General features: G+C 40.9%; 1 protein-coding gene across 1 annotated transcript; it reads left to right on the top strand.

Annotated features, from left to right (window-relative positions):
- The first annotated feature begins 13,191 nt into the window (after positions 1–13,191).
- On the top strand, positions 13,192–18,997 carry LOC108695776 (beta-microseminoprotein). The gene is made up of 4 exons (XM_041568807.1): positions 13,192–13,319; positions 15,078–15,171; positions 16,517–16,622; positions 18,734–18,997. Exons 1-4 carry the CDS (start codon positions 13,317–13,319, stop codon positions 18,858–18,860), a joined length of 330 nt encoding a protein of 109 aa, XP_041424741.1. The 5' UTR covers positions 13,192–13,316; the 3' UTR covers positions 18,861–18,997.
- The last annotated feature ends 1,368 nt before the right edge of the window (positions 18,998–20,365 follow it).

The raw sequence follows: 20,365 nt of genomic DNA on the forward strand, positions 1-20,365 counted from the left end.
TATCTTTTAAACATTGTTTTTAAACATTTTATCTCATCACATGACTTATGTGTACAACATCAAGTGAGATTTATTGTAGCAGAAACTGACGTTTCGGCTGGACACCAAGGGGGAAATTTACTAAAGGGCGAAGTGGCTAACGCTGGTGAAAATTCGCCAGCGTGACGTCATTTCGGCACTTCACCAATTTACTAAGGGTTAGGAGATAGACTCTGATGCCTTTTTCAAAGTGAAAAAATACATTTTAGAAAGTGGGTTGCAATCATATCAGCTTTCCCAGAGGCAAGAGCAAGGCATATGGAGGATCTATAAATTGCCATCCAGTATCCAGTTGTGATGGTCTTTCCCACGTACAAGAGACCACAGATACATTTTATAAAGTAGATAACATATTTGGATAACATACATAAATATAGAGCTATAAATGTGCTTTGAACACATTTTCACATTTTGCATGCAATTGCTTAATTATCAAATGACTAAGGGCTCAGCACAACTGTCAGATCTCCTGTGTACCCAGTCCCAGTGCTATGAAATTGAGTGGAGAAACACTACTTTGGAAGGATTATATTGTCCTTAAAACAGCAGATTGGTTCTGTGCACCGCCTTATTTACAAAGATGCTGGCAATAAAGAGTAGGCACTGAGCCTTGTACATTACCCTAAACCTACTGTAACCGAACCATGGTTTAAGCCATGTGCAGCAGGGTTCTCTATTAAAGGAGAACTAAACCCCATGTGAAGTCTCCACTGCCCCCTCCCTGCCTCCCCTCTGCACAGGCTTACCCCTGAATTCTGTCCCCTATTGAAATAGTGACTGCACATGCAGAATGAGCGCAGCAGAGCTCAGGGACCCCATCTTCTTCTCTTCGGTAAATCTTCGTAAAGTGATTGGCGTAATGGCGCATGCACAGTTGGAGCAATCTTTTGCTTCATGACAACAGCACAAGAGCCGAAAGAGACGGAAATTGCTGAAGGGTAGGAAGAAGACACAAAGATTACCGAAGATTAGAAGATGGCGTCCGTGAGCTTTGCTGCGCTCAATCTGCATGTGAAGTCACTATTTCAAGAGGGGACAGAATTCTGGGGTAAGACTGTGCAGGGGGGAGGCAGGGAGTGGCCAATAGAGGGGGGTCAGTGGGGACTTAACATTGTGGAGGCTTAGTTCTACATTAAGTTCCTTTATTTAATCTGCATACTAATGACCAGGAGAAAGGCATTAAAACTGTGTGGCTTTGTTTATTAATGAGAGAAAACTATACAGAACAAGAATCCAGGAGGGTCTGGACAAATGGATGATCTGTAAGAAATTTAATATCTAGCATATATAAGATTATGCATTTGGATTTAAAGGAGAGAGAGGAGAAACTACTATACTATTATTTTTTACATAGTACATAAATCATACTTAAAGGGATACTGTCATGGGAAAAAACATTTTTTTCAAAATGAATCAGTTAATAGTGCTGCTCCAGCAGAATTCTGCACTGAAATCCATTTTTTAAAAGAGCAAACAGATTTTTTTTATATTCAATTTTGAAATCTGACATGAGGCTAGACATTTTGTCAATTTCCCAGCTGCCCCAAGTCATGTGACTTGTGCTCTGATAAACTTCAATCACTCTTTACTGCTGTACTGCAAGTTAGAGTGATATCACCCCCCTCCCTTTTTCCCCCCAGCAGCCAAACAAAAGAACAATGGGAAGGTAACCAGATAGCAGCTCCCTAACAAAAGATAACAGCTGCCTGGTAGATCTAAGAACAGCACTCAATAGTAAAAACCCATGTCCCACTGAGACACATTCAGTTACATTGAGAAGGAAAAACAGCAGCCTGCCAGAAAGCATTTCTCTCCTAAAGTGCAGGTACAAGTCACATGACCTGGGGCAGCTGGGAAATTGACAAAATGTCTAGCCCCATGTCAGATTTCAAAATTGAATATAAAAAAATCAGTTTGTTCTTTTGAGAGATGGATTTCAGTGAAGAATTCTGCTGGAGCAGCGCTATTAATGGATTCATTTTGAAAAAATGATTTTTTTCCATGAAAAAAATTTTTCCCATGACAGTATCCCTTTAAAATACTTATGTCCATACAATCTAATTATACAATGCACTTTTACCGTATATATGATAGTTTAAAATTCATGATAATGCAAAAAGAGTTATTCTTAAAGTAATATCTGTGGGGATTGTGTAATTCCCATAAACAGTAATATCAAATTCCAAGGACAGGTGCAACCAAAATAAATAAAGGCCTCAACAAGAATAAACAAATTCTGTTAATGAAACAACACATCACTCGCAGTCACACCATTGGTTGAATTAGCACATGATTATACATATGAGCAGTAACTCCATGTCAAGGCTTCAACCCTGTTACAGGCCATTCACACACCATTCACACGGGATGTAATGCCTTAAGGGAAATAAGATTTATTAATTTGCTATTGACTCCCCTCAGTGAGAGGGTCATCTCACTGTAACACAAGAAATTACAAATAAAGACAACACAAAAGAGGCTTAGACTGCACTTATCTATGAAGTCATTTAAATCAAACTATACTTCCAGGCCAAGGTAAAAAAAACATCCATCTGAAGTGGTGGCCAATTTGCCGCAGATAGGGAAAAAAACCCTTGACCTGAAAAAACTATAAAATGATGTACTTATTTACATGGGTTCCATAGACATGATGTGCAGGAAGACAAAGCAGGCTAACATCTTAGTTTTACTGAACGTTACCTCTTGTGCCAGACTTGCCTTCGCCACCTCAGACCAGGCGAAGTGCAATAGAGTAGATAGGGAATGGTTAAAAAAAAATTGACATTTTTCAAAGTCCCAAAAAACCCTGGTGTCTTTTCCCTTTTTAAGGGTGTTAGGCTGAAAAAGATCGTAAATTTATTTGGGGGCACCCTCCTTCCCCCCTACATTTCCTAACATATGGCACCTAAACTATACAGTGGGCACATGTATAGGGCAAAATAACAACTATATTTTATTTTATGAAGCTTTGTGTAATGTAATGTATTTGCTGCTACATATACGTCCATTCAACTTTAATTTGGCGCCGTATGCAAATTAGACATCGCTAGCGTAACTTCGCTTTGCTTGATGAATTAACGCTAGCACAACTTCACTACCTTTCGCCTCCCTGAGCGAAACTTTGGATGTTAGGGAATTAGCCAAACTACGCCTGGCGAAGTGCAGCCTCGGGAGTTGCTTATTGTGGACTGTATCTGTACAGTGTGATGGATGACCCCTCCAGGCCTCTTGGTTCCTGCCAGGAGATGCCCATTTCCTGATGTGCTCAGAGGGAGGAACAGGCCTCTCGGTTCCCACCAGAGGATGCCCCTCTGTGGATGTCCTCAGAGGGCAAGATTCTAGGAGCCATGGCTCTCAATTCCTGCTAGGGGTTGTCCCTCTCTGGATGTCCTCATAGGGAAGAACTGGCCACAGGATCCCATGGCAGGGTTCCAGGAGCCTTGAAGCCAGCAGCCAGGCGTCTCGGTTCCTGCCAGGGGATGCCCCTTTCCTGATGTTCTCAGAGGGAGGAACTGGTCACTGGAGCCCAGCGAATGGTTCCCGGAGCCTTAGGGAGAGAAGCTGGCAGAGGGAGGTACTGGCTGCAGGAGCCCAAGAAAGGGTTCGAGGAGCCTTTGGGAGAGAAGCTGGCAGTCCAGCTACCTTGACCTTAGCTTGAGTGTGGGTTCAATCACCACTCACCCTAGAGGAAGCCGCTGGCTTATATGGTTATATGAAAATCCGAGTGCACCTGCCTACAGAAAGCCAGTTTTACCAGGATCCAGCTATGATGTTTATCACCTTCTCCCTAAGCTTAAACAAAACCACTCTGTCAACTTAGTTTGTATAACTGCCTGTCAGGAACTGTCATCCCTTCCCAACTGGCCAATCCCAGTGAGAGGTCACACCTTGAGGGTGGGAAAAGACAACCTGGAAGTAAGATCTTCCAGAGAGAGGAAGTGGGCGGTGTTGTTGGCACAGAGAGACTGAGGTAGACTCAGGGACATGGGTGGCTTTGATCCTACACTGCACAGAGACTTATATGCTATGAAACTAAATGCTATTAGGGTCAGTTCCAGTATTGAGCTCATCCTTAAATGCTGCAGATCATCCCAGTATGGCAGCATTATAAGAGCAAAGTGCTTCAGACTCCCCCTGCTGTATTTCAATCCACCCTCATGCCAAGCTTTGTCTGTGCAACATCTCCATGTTGAGCTTCCTTCCTACACCATCCTCCATTCCAGGTCTCCACCTTGTACCATCCTCCAACATTATTCCTGCACTGTCCTTCATTTGGGTTGCCATCTGGCCAGTATTTAAAAAAACAAATCGCTGGGGTCACTGACCCCATCTTAAAAACAAATGCTCTGTAAGGCTACACATTTCTATTCAGACTCTCTCTCATTCATATTCCACTCTCTTATTCAAACCAATGCATGGTTGCCAGTGTCATTTGGACCCTAGCAACCAGATTGCTGAAATGGTAAACAAAAGAGCTGCTGAATTAAAAGCTAAATAGCTCTAAAATTATTTTTAACATTTCCTTTTAACATAATTGAGTGTGTAAGTTAAAGGGTGATGTATACAGTGTGTATATATATATATATATATAGTCCAGAGGTTCTTAACGCACACCGTAATGCATGATTCTGAGTCGATACCTGGGTGCTATCTTCAAGGGCAAAATTATCCAAATGTCGAACGAAAAAAAGATGCACACCAGGGTTTGTGTACAAAAGATTAAAAATCCATGTTTATTAAATTACATTAAAAAATTCGGCCAACGTTTCGGTCTGCTCCTAAGACCTTTATCAAGACCATATTTTTAGTACATCCACCATGTTTAAATAGCTAAAAACATGTGACTCACCCAATTGTGCACACCCCCGCAATCATGTGACTGTGAAGAATCCAACACCAGATAAAAAAACAGGTATGTGTGATTACTGCAAAATATAAAAAACTTTTGTTACTTAAAAGTTGATACAGAGTAAAACAAAACATACAGACAAATCAATGTGGAAACTTTTTTCAGAGCTTGATGGCAACTATGTAACCTATGAGTCATATTTAGCGCTGATTTAGAAAGCATAGGAATGAACAATATTCATTCAATCCTGAAGGGGCAACAGTGTTTAGTTTGCGGATCCAAAAGGTTTCACGCTGCAATAGCAGTCTAGATCTATCTCCACCTCGCTTCAGGGGTGGGATATGGTCGATGGCAATAAATCTAAATGTGGGCAATCTATGACCTTTTTCTAAAAAATGTTTCGCCACAGGTTTGGTGGTATGGCCGTCTCTGAATGCTGTACTGATGGCAGAACGATGCCCATCCATCCGTAGCCGCAATGTTTGGTCTGTTTTGCCTACGTAGGATAACCCGCAGGGACACGTGATCAAATATATCACGTGAGTAGTGGTACATGAAATGTGGTGTCTGATATTTAATCGTTTGCCAGTTTGGGGATGGAGAAATGATGTGCCCGGGCTCATGTATCTACAGGATGTACAGTTTGGACATCTAAAGCAACCGGGTTTCAATGTACTCAACCAACCCCCTGGTTTTTTTGAATAGCACATTGTCGGATCACTCTTGACCAACAAGTCTCTTAGATTTGTACCCCGTTTGTAAGACAACATTGGGGGTCCTGTTACCACTTGTCTTAAAGATTTATCAGCCTCAATGATTTTCCACTGATCACGTAAAAAATTGCTGGCCATATCAGTGCATGTGTTATAAGTGGTAGTAAAGGTAAGTCTAGGTTCCTTTTGTGGTGGCTCACCTATATCCGCAATCCTTTGTCTGGCGGTAGAAAGGGCCTGATGTAGCAACCTATCCGGATAGCCACGCTCTCTGAAGCGGAGCCACATCTCCCCAAGTTGACATTCTGCAATATGTTTATCAGAATTGTTTCTCAGTACCCTACAGAATTGGGAAATCGGAAGGGATTTTTTCATTGGGGGTGGATGGCAACTCTCAAAATGGAGGAGTGTATTCTTGTCCGTCGGTTTTCTAAAGAGAGTAAAATCCAATTTATTGTTGTACAGTTTCAATTCAATATCCAGAAATTGAATTGTATTGGGATGTATTGTGTAAGTGAATCTTACCGGACTATCCAGTGCATTAAGCTCATTAACCATTTCAATGAATTCATCATGGGACCCACGCCAGATGATTAGCATATCATCGATATAGCGTTTAAAGAGAAACATCTTTTCGGAAAATCGTGGAACTATATGGCGTTGCTCATAATGGTGCATGAACAAATTAGCATATGCGGGCGCCATGGCTGCCCCCATTGCTGTCCCAGATGTTTGTAAATAAAAATTATTTTCAAAACGGAAATAATTAAGGGTTAATGACAATTCAAGTAATTCTAATACAAAAGGAATAGGTGGACCACTGTAAATTGTCGACTCCGAAAGAGCATGTTCAATAGCAGCTAGACCCGCCATATGGGGAATGATGGTATATAGGCTTACCACATCCATAGTTGCCAACAGGTATGGCACATCCTGTGTGAAAGATACATTTTTAATACAATTCAAAAGGTGAGGTGTGTCACGTAAGTAAGTAGGGGTGGCACAGACAACCGGTTGTAATAAACTATCCAGGTAGATCCCTATTGGATGTAGTAGCGAGTCGCGACCAGAGACTATCGGGCGGCCAGGGGGCGAGGATAAGCTCTTATGTACCTTGGGTAGCGTGTATAGCACTGGGCATTTAGGGAAATTTTGTTTCAAAAAATCCCCCAGGGTGTTATCTATTAGCTTCACATCTATGGACTTATCAATCACAGCATCAACTTTAGCTTTAAACTTATTGACCGGATCACCGGTTAACTGTTTGTATACCACAGGGTCAGATAGCTGATTCATAATTTCAAGACGGTAGTCCTTGTAATTCATAATAACTATGCCCCCACCCTTGTCCGCAGGCCGTATCACAATGTTAGTGTCGGCCATTAGAGTCTTGATGGCCTCACGTTCAGCCCTAGTAATATTGTCTTTCCGTACATTCATGGTACCCCGTGTGTTATCAAACATTTCAATTCCTTGTTTGTACAGTTTTATAGTGGGGTTAGTCAATGGAGGGGTAAATTGGCTTTTCAACTTTAACGTTGTAGTCGGAATGGGATTACTTGTTGAATCTTTAAAGTACTCTTTAAGAGAAAGTGTGCGGCAAAATTTGAAACAATCAATTTCCCAATTGAAGTGATCAAAATGGCAAGAGGGAACAAAAGACAAACCTCTTCGTAGAAGGTGTAGCTCCGATGCCGTCAGCGAGTGTTGGGATAAATTAAAGATCGGCAATTCTAGTCCCTGTGCCGACCTCTGCCTCTTGTTGCCCCTCCGCGTGCGGCACTTCTTGTACGACCGCGACCTGTTGGTGGGCGATCCGTCATCTGAGTCGCGGTGTCTAAAAAAATGGGAGCTACCGGGCGTGTGATGCGATCGGCCTGTGCTAGGCCCACTTGTGAAGCTGTTGGCAACGTGCTGTCATCGCCCTCCGAATCACCGGAGCTCACATCCACCGACCCCGCCGGTTTGTTTAGCTTCCAGCGCGGTGTTCTCCTCTGGCGTGTGTAGTATTGTGGCGGCTGGCGCTCTCCACTGAGCCATCTGTATACCCGATGTGTCGCATAATCCTCGTTCACTCGGCGGAGCTTCTCGCGTTTGAAACGCAGGAGATCCTGTTTGTAGGCCTCCACCTTCTCACCGATCCGGATCATCAGTTCACAGTCAGTCACGCTCTTCAGCAGGTTGGCGTGTTCAGTTTCAAACGCAGCTAATGATTTGCGCACCTTGGTCAGCTCGCCGGACACTTCCTCTACAACCAGGATCATCAAATCGAACGAGCATCTGTTTAACACCCCAATCCACTTCTTACAGAAGTCGGGGTTTGTCCTGCCAATCGTCGGGGTATTGTGTATACGGAACCCACGAGGTATTCGTTTAGACCGGTAGTAGTCAGACAAAAATAGGCCATGTAAGTCCAAATCTGTCTCCCGTTTCTTCAGGCGTTCCCATTCCAAACCGATATCTTTGTTGCTTATTTTGAATGGAACATCAGTATGGCTTTGTTGCCACAGGACACGATCCGCATCAGCTTCTGTGATGTGCCATGTTTCCGCATAATCTGTAGTGAAGCATGCTTGATCTGAGTAGTCCTCCATTTTACAATCAGGAGTACTTGTCTTTAGCAGTATTTTATGTTGAGTATACGTGAAAAAAATCAAAAGAGTCAAAAATAATGGTTATACATCAAATTTAAATTTAAATCGGGTGCTGAAAAGAATACCTTGCCAAGGTATTGAATTATATATAGTCCAGAGGTTCTTAACGCACACCGTAATGCATGATTCTGAGTCGATACCTGGGTGCTATCTTCAAGGGCAAAATTATCCAAATGTCGAACGAAAAAAAGATGCACACCAGGGTTTGTGTACAAAAGATTAAAAATCCATGTTTATTAAATTACATTAAAAAATTCGGCCAACGTTTCGGTCTGCTCCTAAGACCTTTATCAAGACCATATTTTTAGTACATCCACCATGTTTAAATAGCTAAAAACATGTGACTCACCCAATTGTGCACACCCCCGCAATCATGTGACTGTGAAGAATCCAACACCAGATAAAAAAACAGGTATGTGTGATTACTGCAAAATATAAAAAACTTTTGTTACTTAAAAGTTGATACAGAGTAAAACAAAACATACAGACAAATCAATGTGGAAACTTTTTTCAGAGCTTGATGGCAACTATGTAACCTATGAGTCATATTTAGCGCTGATTTAGAAAGCATAGGAATGAACAATTCATTGCAGCGTGAAACCTTTTGGATCCGCAAACTAAACACTGTTGCCCCTTCAGGATTGAATGAATATTGTTCATTCCTATGCTTTCTAAATCAGCGCTAAATATGACTCATAGGTTACATAGTTGCCATCAAGCTCTGAAAAAAGTTTCCACATTGATTTGTCTGTATGTTTTGTTTTACTCTGTATCAACTTTTAAGTAACAAAAGTTTTTTATATTTTGCAGTAATCACACATACCTGTTTTTTTATCTGGTGTTGGATTCTTCACAGTCACATGATTGCGGGGGTGTGCACAATTGGGTGAGTCACATGTTTTTAGCTATTTAAAACATGGTGGATGTACTAAAAATATGGTCTTGATAAAGGTCTTAGGAGCAGACCGAAACGTTGGCCGAATTTTTTAATGTAATTTAATAAACATGGATTTTTAATCTTTTGTACACAAACCCTGGTGTGCATCTTTTTTTCGTTCGACATTTGGATAATTTTGCCCTTGAAGATAGCACCCAGGTATCGACTCAGAATCATGCATTACGGTGTGCGTTAAGAACCTCTGGACTATATATAATTCAATACCTTGGCAAGGTATTCTTTTCAGCACCCGATTTAAATTTAAATTTGATGTATAACCATTATTTTTGACTCTTTTGATTTTTTTCACGTATACTCAACATAAAATACTGCTAAAGACAAGTACTCCTGATTGTAAAATGGAGGACTACTCAGATCAAGCATGCTTCACTACAGATTATGCGGAAACATGGCACATCACAGAAGCTGATGCGGATCGTGTCCTGTGGCAACAAAGCCATACTGATGTTCCATTCAAAATAAGCAACAAAGATATCGGTTTGGAATGGGAACGCCTGAAGAAACGGGAGACAGATTTGGACTTACATGGCCTATTTTTGTCTGACTACTACCGGTCTAAACGAATACCTCGTGGGTTCCGTATACACAATACCCCGACGATTGGCAGGACAAACCCCGACTTCTGTAAGAAGTGGATTGGGGTGTTAAACAGATGCTCGTTCGATTTGATGATCCTGGTTGTAGAGGAAGTGTCCGGCGAGCTGACCAAGGTGCGCAAATCATTAGCTGCGTTTGAAACTGAACACGCCAACCTGCTGAAGAGCGTGACTGACTGTGAACTGATGATCCGGATCGGTGAGAAGGTGGAGGCCTACAAACAGGATCTCCTGCGTTTCAAACGCGAGAAGCTCCGCCGAGTGAACGAGGATTATGCGACACATCGGGTATACAGATGGCTCAGTGGAGAGCGCCAGCCGCCACAATACTACACACGCCAGAGGAGAACACCGCGCTGGAAGCTAAACAAACCGGCGGGGTCGGTGGATGTGAGCTCCGGTGATTCGGAGGGCGATGACAGCACGTTGCCAACAGCTTCACAAGTGGGCCTAGCACAGGCCGATCGCATCACACGCCCGGTAGCTCCCATTTTTTTAGACACCGCGACTCAGATGACGGATCGCCCACCAACAGGTCGCGGTCGTACAAGAAGTGCCGCACGCGGAGGGGCAACAAGAGGCAGAGGTCGGCACAGGGACTAGAATTGCCGATCTTTAATTTATCCCAACACTCGCTGACGGCATCGGAGCTACACCTTCTACGAAGAGGTTTGTCTTTTGTTCCCTCTTGCCATTTTGATCACTTCAATTGGGAAATTGATTGTTTCAAATTTTGCCGCACACTTTCTCTTAAAGAGTACTTTAAAGATTCAACAAGTAATCCCATTCCGACTACAACGTTAAAGTTGAAAAGCCAATTTACCCCTCCATTGACTAACCCCACTATAAAACTGTACAAACAAGGAATTGAAATGTTTGATAACACACGGGGTACCATGAATGTACGGAAAGACAATATTACTAGGGCTGAACGTGAGGCCATCAAGACTCTAATGGCCGACACTAACATTGTGATACGGCCTGCGGACAAGGGTGGGGGCATAGTTATTATGAATTACAAGGACTACCGTCTTGAAATTATGAATCAGCTATCTGACCCTGTGGTATACAAACAGTTAACCGGTGATCCGGTCAATAAGTTTAAAGCTAAAGTTGATGCTGTGATTGATAAGTCCATAGATGTGAAGCTAATAGATAACACCCTGGGGGATTTTTTGAAACAAAATTTCCCTAAATGCCCAGTGCTATACACGCTACCCAAGGTACATAAGAGCTTATCCTCGCCCCCTGGCCGCCCGATAGTCTCTGGTCGCGACTCGCTACTACATCCAATAGGGATCTACCTGGATAGTTTATTACAACCGGTTGTCTGTGCCACCCCTACTTACTTACGTGACACACCTCACCTTTTGAATTGTATTAAAAATGTATCTTTCACACAGGATGTGCCATACCTGTTGGCAACTATGGATGTGGTAAGCCTATATACCATCATTCCCCATATGGCGGGTCTAGCTGCTATTGAACATGCTCTTTCGGAGTCGACAATTTACAGTGGTCCACCTATTCCTTTTGTATTAGAATTACTTGAATTGTCATTAACCCTTAATTATTTCCGTTTTGAAAATAATTTTTATTTACAAACATCTGGGACAGCAATGGGGGCAGCCATGGCGCCCGCATATGCTAATTTGTTCATGCACCATTATGAGCAACGCCATATAGTTCCACGATTTTCCGAAAAGATGTTTCTCTTTAAACGCTATATCGATGATATGCTAATCATCTGGCGTGGGTCCCATGATGAATTCATTGAAATGGTTAATGAGCTTAATGCACTGGATAGTCCGGTAAGATTCACTTACACAATACATCCCAATACAATTCAATTTCTGGATATTGAATTGAAACTGTACAACAATAAATTGGATTTTACTCTCTTTAGAAAACCGACGGACAAGAATACACTCCTCCATTTTGAGAGTTGCCATCCACCCCCAATGAAAAAATCCCTTCCGATTTCCCAATTCTGTAGGGTACTGAGAAACAATTCTGATAAACATATTGCAGAATGTCAACTTGGGGAGATGTGGCTCCGCTTCAGAGAGCGTGGCTATCCGGATAGGTTGCTACATCAGGCCCTTTCTACCGCCAGACAAAGGATTGCGGATATAGGTGAGCCACCACAAAAGGAACCTAGACTTACCTTTACTACCACTTATAACACATGCACTGATATGGCCAGCAATTTTTTACGTGATCAGTGGAAAATCATTGAGGCTGATAAATCTTTAAGACAAGTGGTAACAGGACCCCCAATGTTGTCTTACAAACGGGGTACAAATCTAAGAGACTTGTTGGTCAAGAGTGATCCGACAATGTGCTATTCAAAAAAACCAGGGGGTTGGTTGAGTACATTGAAACCCGGTTGCTTTAGATGTCCAAACTGTACATCCTGTAGATACATGAGCCCGGGCACATCATTTCTCCATCCCCAAACTGGCAAACGATTAAATATCAGACACCACATTTCATGTACCACTACTCACGTGATATATTTGATCACGTGTCCCTGCGGGTTATCCTACGTAGGCAAAACAGACCAAACATTGCGGCTACGGATGGATGGGCATCGTTCTGCCATCAGTACAGCATTCAGAGACGGCCATACCACCAAACCTGTGGCGAAACATTTTTTAGAAAAAGGTCATAGATTGCCCACATTTAGATTTATTGCCATCGACCATATCCCACCCCTGAAGCGAGGTGGAGATAGATCTAGACTGCTATTGCAGCGTGAAACCTTTTGGATCCGCAAACTAAACACTGTTGCCCCTTCAGGATTGAATGAATATTGTTCATTCCTATGCTTTCTAAATCAGCGCTAAATATGACTCATAGGTTACATAGTTGCCATCAAGCTCTGAAAAAAGTTTCCACATTGATTTGTCTGTATGTTTTGTTTTACTCTGTATCAACTTTTAAGTAACAAAAGTTTTTTATATTTTGCAGTAATCACACATACCTGTTTTTTTATCTGGTGTTGGATTCTTCACAGTCACATGATTGCGGGGGTGTGCACAATTGGGTGAGTCACATGTTTTTAGCTATTTAAACATGGTGGATGTACTAAAAATATGGTCTTGATAAAGGTCTTAGGAGCAGACCGAAACGTTGGCCGAATTTTTTAATGTAATTTAATAAACATGGATTTTTAATCTTTTGTACACAAACCCTGGTGTGCATCTTTTTTTCGTTCGACATTTATATATATATATATATATATATATATATATATATATATATATATTCCAGTATATATGATATTACTTACTGTATTTATGTATTTCTATTTATAAAATGACCTTCTAATGTCCCTTTAACAACAGGAATGTTGTTTTTCACATACCGTAGTTGTTGCAAAACACAGGATTTCAAGTGAAATCCTCCTTTCCTAGGAAAACTGAGTTGCTCAATTCCAATTTGATCTGCTATAAGTAGGAGGAGCAGGGCTTGATTTGATTATCTGCAACAACTCAAATCATAATGGTGAGTCATGTTATTTTTGTTGATTCTTTTATAAAATTAAAAAATATTTAAATTATAGTTAATTAAATTTGTATTTACGTTTTGGCATGGCTTTAGTTTCCATAGTCACTAGTTTTTGTGAAATTATATGTTTCAAGAGCAATGATGTTATTTGATTAGATATCTTTCTTTTCCTGTTTTACATAAAGGTAAGCCAATCTTGCACACAAAAATGTTAATATAGTCTGGTATGTTAATAGAGCAGCATCTATAATGTGTATGCATTTGTTTTATCTAGGGAGCTTATCATTTGATGCATTCTGTATACAGAGAGTGCTCGAGTTACATACACCCGACATACATACAACTCACACTTACAGACGGGGCTGTTACAGTAACATACTATGGTTTGCTTGACTTTTATTAGCATTTAGCTTTAATGAACACCTGCCCCAATCCCTTCTGGTGTGTGTTGTTTACTGCGGAGCACAGAAAGGTAAAAATAAATACTATGTTAAGACAGACATCTGTCTGAGTTACATTTAATAAGTTAATATATGTTTCAACTTACATACTACAGGTATAGGATCCCTTATCCGGAAACCCGATATCCAGAAAGCTCCGAATTACGGAATGGCTGTCTCCCATAGACTCCATTTTATCCAAATAATCCAAATTTTTAAAAATGATTTCCTTTTTCTCTGTAATACTAAAACAGTACTTTGTACTTAATCCCAACTAAGGTATAATTAATCCTAATTGGAAGCAAAACCAGCCTATTGGGTTTATTTAATGTTTAAATGAATTTCTAGTAGACTTAAAGCATGAAGACCCTAAATTACAGAAAGATCCGTTATCCGGAAAACCCCAGGTCCCGAGCATTCTGGATAACAGGTCCCATACCTGTAATTCAACTTAAGAACAAACCTACAGACCCTATCTTGTACGTTACCTGGGAATGCCTTAACATTGCCCCACTTCTAACTAAGGATGACATTTATTATAACTTCTATTATATGTGTGCTTTTAGGGAGGTGAAGTGGAAATCATAAGGAATTGTGTAACTGTGGGGTTTATATGTCATTGTGGTCACATTAATAATATAATATTTGATGCAGTTGCTTACAGGAGCATAGAGAACTCACATCCATTAACTTCCAAAGAACCCAACCACTTTGAGTTTTCTAATGTAGGGAATGATGCTGAGCTCTTCAATACTAGCGGGGTAGTTACGGCTCTTTCACATGGTATTTGGGTCTTGCATTCTCTTGTGATATATTCTTCATATGTTCCACCACAAGAGAACGCAGGAGTAAATGCAACCCAATGTATTCTATCAGTACTCACTGTTATGCAGGAAGCACAGAGTGCAGGTGGAACGTTATTACCAATTTCTTTCTTAAAATGTGAATTTGCCCCCAGGAAATGTATACATCTTGTTAAAAACATGCATTCTGTGGGGGTGCTTGATAGTTGTCCTGTGAATTGAATTATGTCCTCTCATCTATGACAGAATTATCCCTAAGTTAATGTATCCAGGTAATAACTAGAGTTTTAGAAATGGCTACATATGATAATATCATGCTGAGCAGCATAGACTAACATCAGATGTAGAAATTTGAAGCCGTTTGATTGATTCTTACTGCAAAACAGTGAAAACAATGGCAGCCTCTAAGGTTTTACATTACTGAAATTTATATGAAGGCACATTGTAGTTAAATGCATTCATTATGTGAATCTGCACTCATTTGTTTCTTTTTTCCCCCAAAACATTTTCAGAAGTGCATTTTGGCTTTTGTGATTGCCCTTGGCATTTTGGTGACAACATGTAATGCCGCCTGCTTCTATCAGCAGCCTGATGAAAACCAGGAAGGTAAATATTTAAACTATGTATGTAATATGTCAGTGGGAATTTAAGTTTCTAAAGGGATAGTAACAACAGGCAAAGGACAAATATAAAGGTTGCACAAGCCCTGCTCCCTCCCTCACCCTAGCATAAAACTGCTGAGTAACAGGGGGCCAAGGCCCTCATTGAGGGGTACAGAGGGTGATTCAGTCATGGGCTCCATGCATACAAGGGGCATCCTTTTGTCATTGGGGACCCATTTTATTGTTGGCTGGGGCCACAATTCAGGGGGCCTAGGTGACCAGTGGGCAATAATTGGGCCACCCTGTGGGGGGGGCACTGTGAACTAAGTAGTATGGGCGTCATGAGGTAGTTTGCACCAGGTAGTTTAATAAAGGTAGAGAATAAAGAAAGTCCAACAATGGAGAAATTATATCCTCGTCTTCTCATATGCACACCCACTCATGATGCAACGGCATATACAATGAATAAGTAGAGAAGCAGCAACAGGCAATTGTGCCAATAAAACACTGAGCAGCTAGTTACTGCCTGTTCCTATTTCTCTACTTTTTCAATATATAGTTTATTAAAGGCATAGTGGCATTTTACTTTTAAAATGTATTCCTTTAAAATTAGCAAGTAAGAATGCCTTGGTGAATCTTAAATTACAATAAGGCATGACAACTGGTACGTTTTGGCTGTCTAAATATTTGACACATATTTGGCCCTAACTAAATATATGTACTGGATATGTATTGGACATTTGTTTTCTGAATATTTCTATTTATGCATATGTAAGGGAACAGAACTATCACATTGATTTTCTTTCTGTGAGCTATTGCAAAAAAAACAGAAAACACAAAGCAGCAAGGAAACAAGGTATTGAATAGAACACGTGCATAAATATATTTATATTCCAATTTATAAGTAAAGAATTTGAAAATAAAAATATTTTCAATTTTAGGATTCACTGGAATGTACCCGATGTATGCACAGAATGAATGTCTTGTGTGTTTTGTAGTCATCCCTGTAATTGCTTCTTGGCTATGTAAATGTATTGCGCACACATTTATAAAATAATGTGCTCAGGTCAGAATGGATACAGAATTTTGTATTTTAACACAAAATTCTTTGTGCACACCAACATTTGTTGTGTACTCTGGCCTCAATATTTTTGTGTGAGCAGCTTGAATTACAACTTGCAAAGCCACTGGGTATATATATGTGTTCCTACTATATTTTACATGGGGCGGTGGGGGGTATTAAATCTAAAGTAATGCCCCTGTGTCTATGCTTATTGCTATTCACAGAAATCAGGAGGTTCACTCAGTTTGCATTTCAGGAAAGCTTATTTGTTCTGTTTCCTTCTTAGGTTGCCTTTATGATGGAGAGCTGCACAGACTCAGGAGCACATTTAGAACAAAAGATTGCATGAGATGTACCTGTGCTATGGACGGCTCAATGAGATGTTGCGATATGTAAGTCACATTCTACACAAATGAAACAACATAAAAGTGATATAATTATTGTGCAGTACACTTATGAGTGCAATTTGTAGCGCTACTTGTCTTTTTGATTATGTGCCAGTGGGTTTCTGCAGAGAAGATTGTCAAGATTTTAAGGAAATATATAATATAAAATATAATAACACATAAAATGGGGGAAAAGTAAAGTAAATTGGTAATCCCAATCTGTTGGTAATCCCAATATTGTCCCCTCTTTTCAGAAAAAATTGAGCTATGAAGGTGCTAGTTCCTGGCTTGGCTTTCTGTTGGGCAAGTGTTCATGTGACTATGCAGAAAAGCAAGAATCCCATCACCTGGCATTTTATACATTACTGACAGAAACTGGGCCACTCCCTTCTGGCTTGTGGAATTCTCCCCTTATGCTTAGTATAGGCATGGTAATATATTATCTTGAATTAGCCGACCATAACTACAGAGCCCACCCCAGAGCTGCTAAACCCACGTCTTGTTTATTTTTTAATGGGGATAACAAAGTAGGAAACTTTGGTTGAACTCCACTTGCCGAACCGGACCGATTCGTCACAAGTCGATGAATCGCATGTGACGTGTCAGACTTGCAGGATATAATGGGACTGAAATTGCAGGTACAAACTACATGTATCCGCCTGTCGGATGAAGACGCAGTGTGCGGCGTTCACATCCGACAGTCGCTGCGATTTCACGATCAGTCCCATTATATTCTGCACGTCCGTCACGTCGCATGCATGTCATCGCCCAGCGGCGAATCGCCCGGATCGCAACGTGGATTTCAGCCCTAATAAAGAAATCTGCAATCAACCAGCTTGATGCTTGTTCTGTGGTTATTAAGATTCAAATATCTGCCTTATGTGACCATATCTTTGCTCAAATTGTAGTTTACTGGCCAGTGATGGTAGAACATGGGTCACACTAAACTTCTTTTCCCAGATGGGCACTTGCCAGTGGAGAGAAGGGAGAGGGTGTTATACGAATACACTTCTCTGCTGCTGTGAAGAAATAAATAGGATGCCAGAAGCATTACTCAATGAATTAAATTGCAAGTGCTCTGAAAATAAAACCCACTGGTATATCATCATCTCCTCTTTAGTCATCCCTATCTTAGATTTATAGTAATGGCATGAGATTAATATAGATCTTATGTTCCAAGTCCAAGGGCCCTATTTATGAAGACTTGATTCTTTTAGGGTGAAAATTCAAATTTTTAGAGATTTATTTATACCCCGATGCTGTGAAAAATCTGAAAAGATTGAGCGATCTTTGCTAAAATTTTTACTCAATTTTGTCAAGGTTTTTCCCAATGCAAAATTTTCAAGCTAATTATTTAATAAATAAGTTAAATTTGTGGATGGAGTTAGCTTCAAGTTTGTTTTAATAAAACAATTTGATAAATTCGAGTTTTAGTAAATAGGCCTGCCAGTATAAGATATGGGCAACTAGATGATGAACATTAAGAATTGGATGAACTAGATGAACATTAAGATGATGGGCCACTGCCAAAGGTGGACTGGGCCAATCAGATATCGGGAGAAAACCTGGTGGGTCCCGACTCAGACCCACTCCCTGCCAGACCTCCCTCTCCTGCCCCAGACTCACGAAGAAAAAAGGTACACATGCGGGCACGCACACACAAAGGAGACAGGGAGAGGGCTGGAGGCAGGTTGTGGCAGGGGGCACAGAGCGAACTTTGCACTGGGGGCCAGAGGGTGGCCCCTGAGACAGAAGCCTGGTGGGCCCCGGGACCCCCAGTTCGACCCTGGCCAGTGCTGCTAATGAAAGATCTCCATGCATTTTTTTAAACCTGGAGGATAAAACGTAGTAAATGAAATCAGTGGGAGTTCCTAACATACTGGCTCGCCCCACTGGATTAAAGCTTCCTTGGGCAAACAAGAATATGGTGAAACTCAAATCAAAGGTCAGAGTTAGCAAAGGGGCAAAGGCAACTTAATCTCCAATATTTATTTATAAGCAGAATACTTTATGCAGAAAGCCTTGTTGATTTTAGGGAGTTTTTTTATCATTGCAATATCCCCAATTATTGTACAAACAGTATTAACCAATGAATAAACCTTTTTTTTTCTTTATAGATCTGGTAGACCAGTGAGATATGATAAGGAAAAGTGTGAGGCTGTATTTAATGAGAAAACCTGCATTTACCGTGTTGTGGAAAAGAAAGATCATTCAAAGGAATGTGAGCATTCCATGGTTGGGTAAAGTGGCCGTCTCCTTGGGCTCGAGCGTTCGTGCTTACAACATTTATATCTCTGTTTTTTTTGCATGAAATTAATTCAGATCCATATATACAAAGATAATACAGTTTATATTACACAAATAAAGTATACATCAATACATATTTTTTAAACATTTTTTTTAAACATTTGATCTCATCACATGACTTATGTGTACAACATCAAGTGAGATTTATTGTAGCAGAAACTGATGTCTTGGCTGCTTTTTCACTTTGAAAACGGCATGGGGTATATTTATCAAAAAGTTAGAGATCACCACAGTCCGCTAGAGTGAAATACCGCCTCTCTCCATTCATTGCTATGGATTTTTTAAAGGCGTATTTATCAAAGGGTGAACTTATACTTTCACCCTTTGATAAATACACCTTTAAAAATCCCATAGAAATGAATGGAGAGAGGCGGTATTTCACTCTAGCGGACTGTGGTGATCTTTAACTTCACTCTTTGATAAATATACCCCATGCCGTTTTCAAAGTGAAAAAACAAATTCCACAACCCCCAAGATGCATGGTGGAGAATAGCAGTGATGTCATAGTGTATGAACATACCCACCTCCACAGGTCAGTATAAGTGTGCGGAAAGAAATAAAAACAAAATAGTCAAGAGTGAAACATAACACAAATAGATCTAGGCGAGAGAACCAAATAAAATAGAATAACATTGAGAGGGCATCACAGCTGTGTTTCTGTACAATATTGTACTTGGTCTCAGGGGGCGATCCGTGGGCTGCTGCCGCCTGAGGCAGCAACCCCGATGCCGCCCCCTCCCCCGCTCCGCGCTTAAAAGTTTAGCGCCGGATCCGGTCAAAAGGTGTGGCATCGCTAGTGTAATGAGTGTGTACTGCACTTTCTGCACTAGCAGAGCAGAATTTCCGGTTTAAAAACCAGAAATTTGGCTCTTAAAGTTACAGGAGGTGGCTTTTTGCGGCCCCGTGTAACTGGCTGTTCCCTGCCGTCTGAGGCAAGGTGCTCACCTTGCCTCATGGCATGAACGGCCCTGCTTGGTCTTGCTGAACTATAGCTACCATATCAGCTTATTCAAGTGTATGTGCAAAGGGGTTTTAGCATTCAATAAGGTAATCTTAGTTGAGAGATAGAGCACCATCACAACTCAAGAATCACATTTGATAACTGCCATAGTTATAAGCTGTTAGTGCGGCACAGGCAGCAGGTATGCATATTAGGTAGAAACCATTGCTGCTCACCTACTTCTGGGCCCAAAGTTCATTATTTCAATGGGCTGGTTCGTCAGTGAGGTCTCAGAGTCACTCATTTACAGTGGACCTGGCTCGACACTGCGTTCTGAGTATTACCTTGGACAATCAGTACTTGGGGCCAACGATTTAAGTTAGGAAAGCCCCCAGGTGCTAAAGTTCACATTTTTATTTATATGACTCAATTGTCAGTGTAAATAGGGCAACGAATGTGACATGCATAAAATATGGCACTCTGTCTACAGCAAAAACCGACT

This window comes from Xenopus laevis, chromosome 7L, assembly GCF_017654675.1.
Source record: "Xenopus laevis strain J_2021 chromosome 7L, Xenopus_laevis_v10.1, whole genome shotgun sequence".
Taxonomy (NCBI): Eukaryota; Metazoa; Chordata; class Amphibia; order Anura; family Pipidae; genus Xenopus; species Xenopus laevis.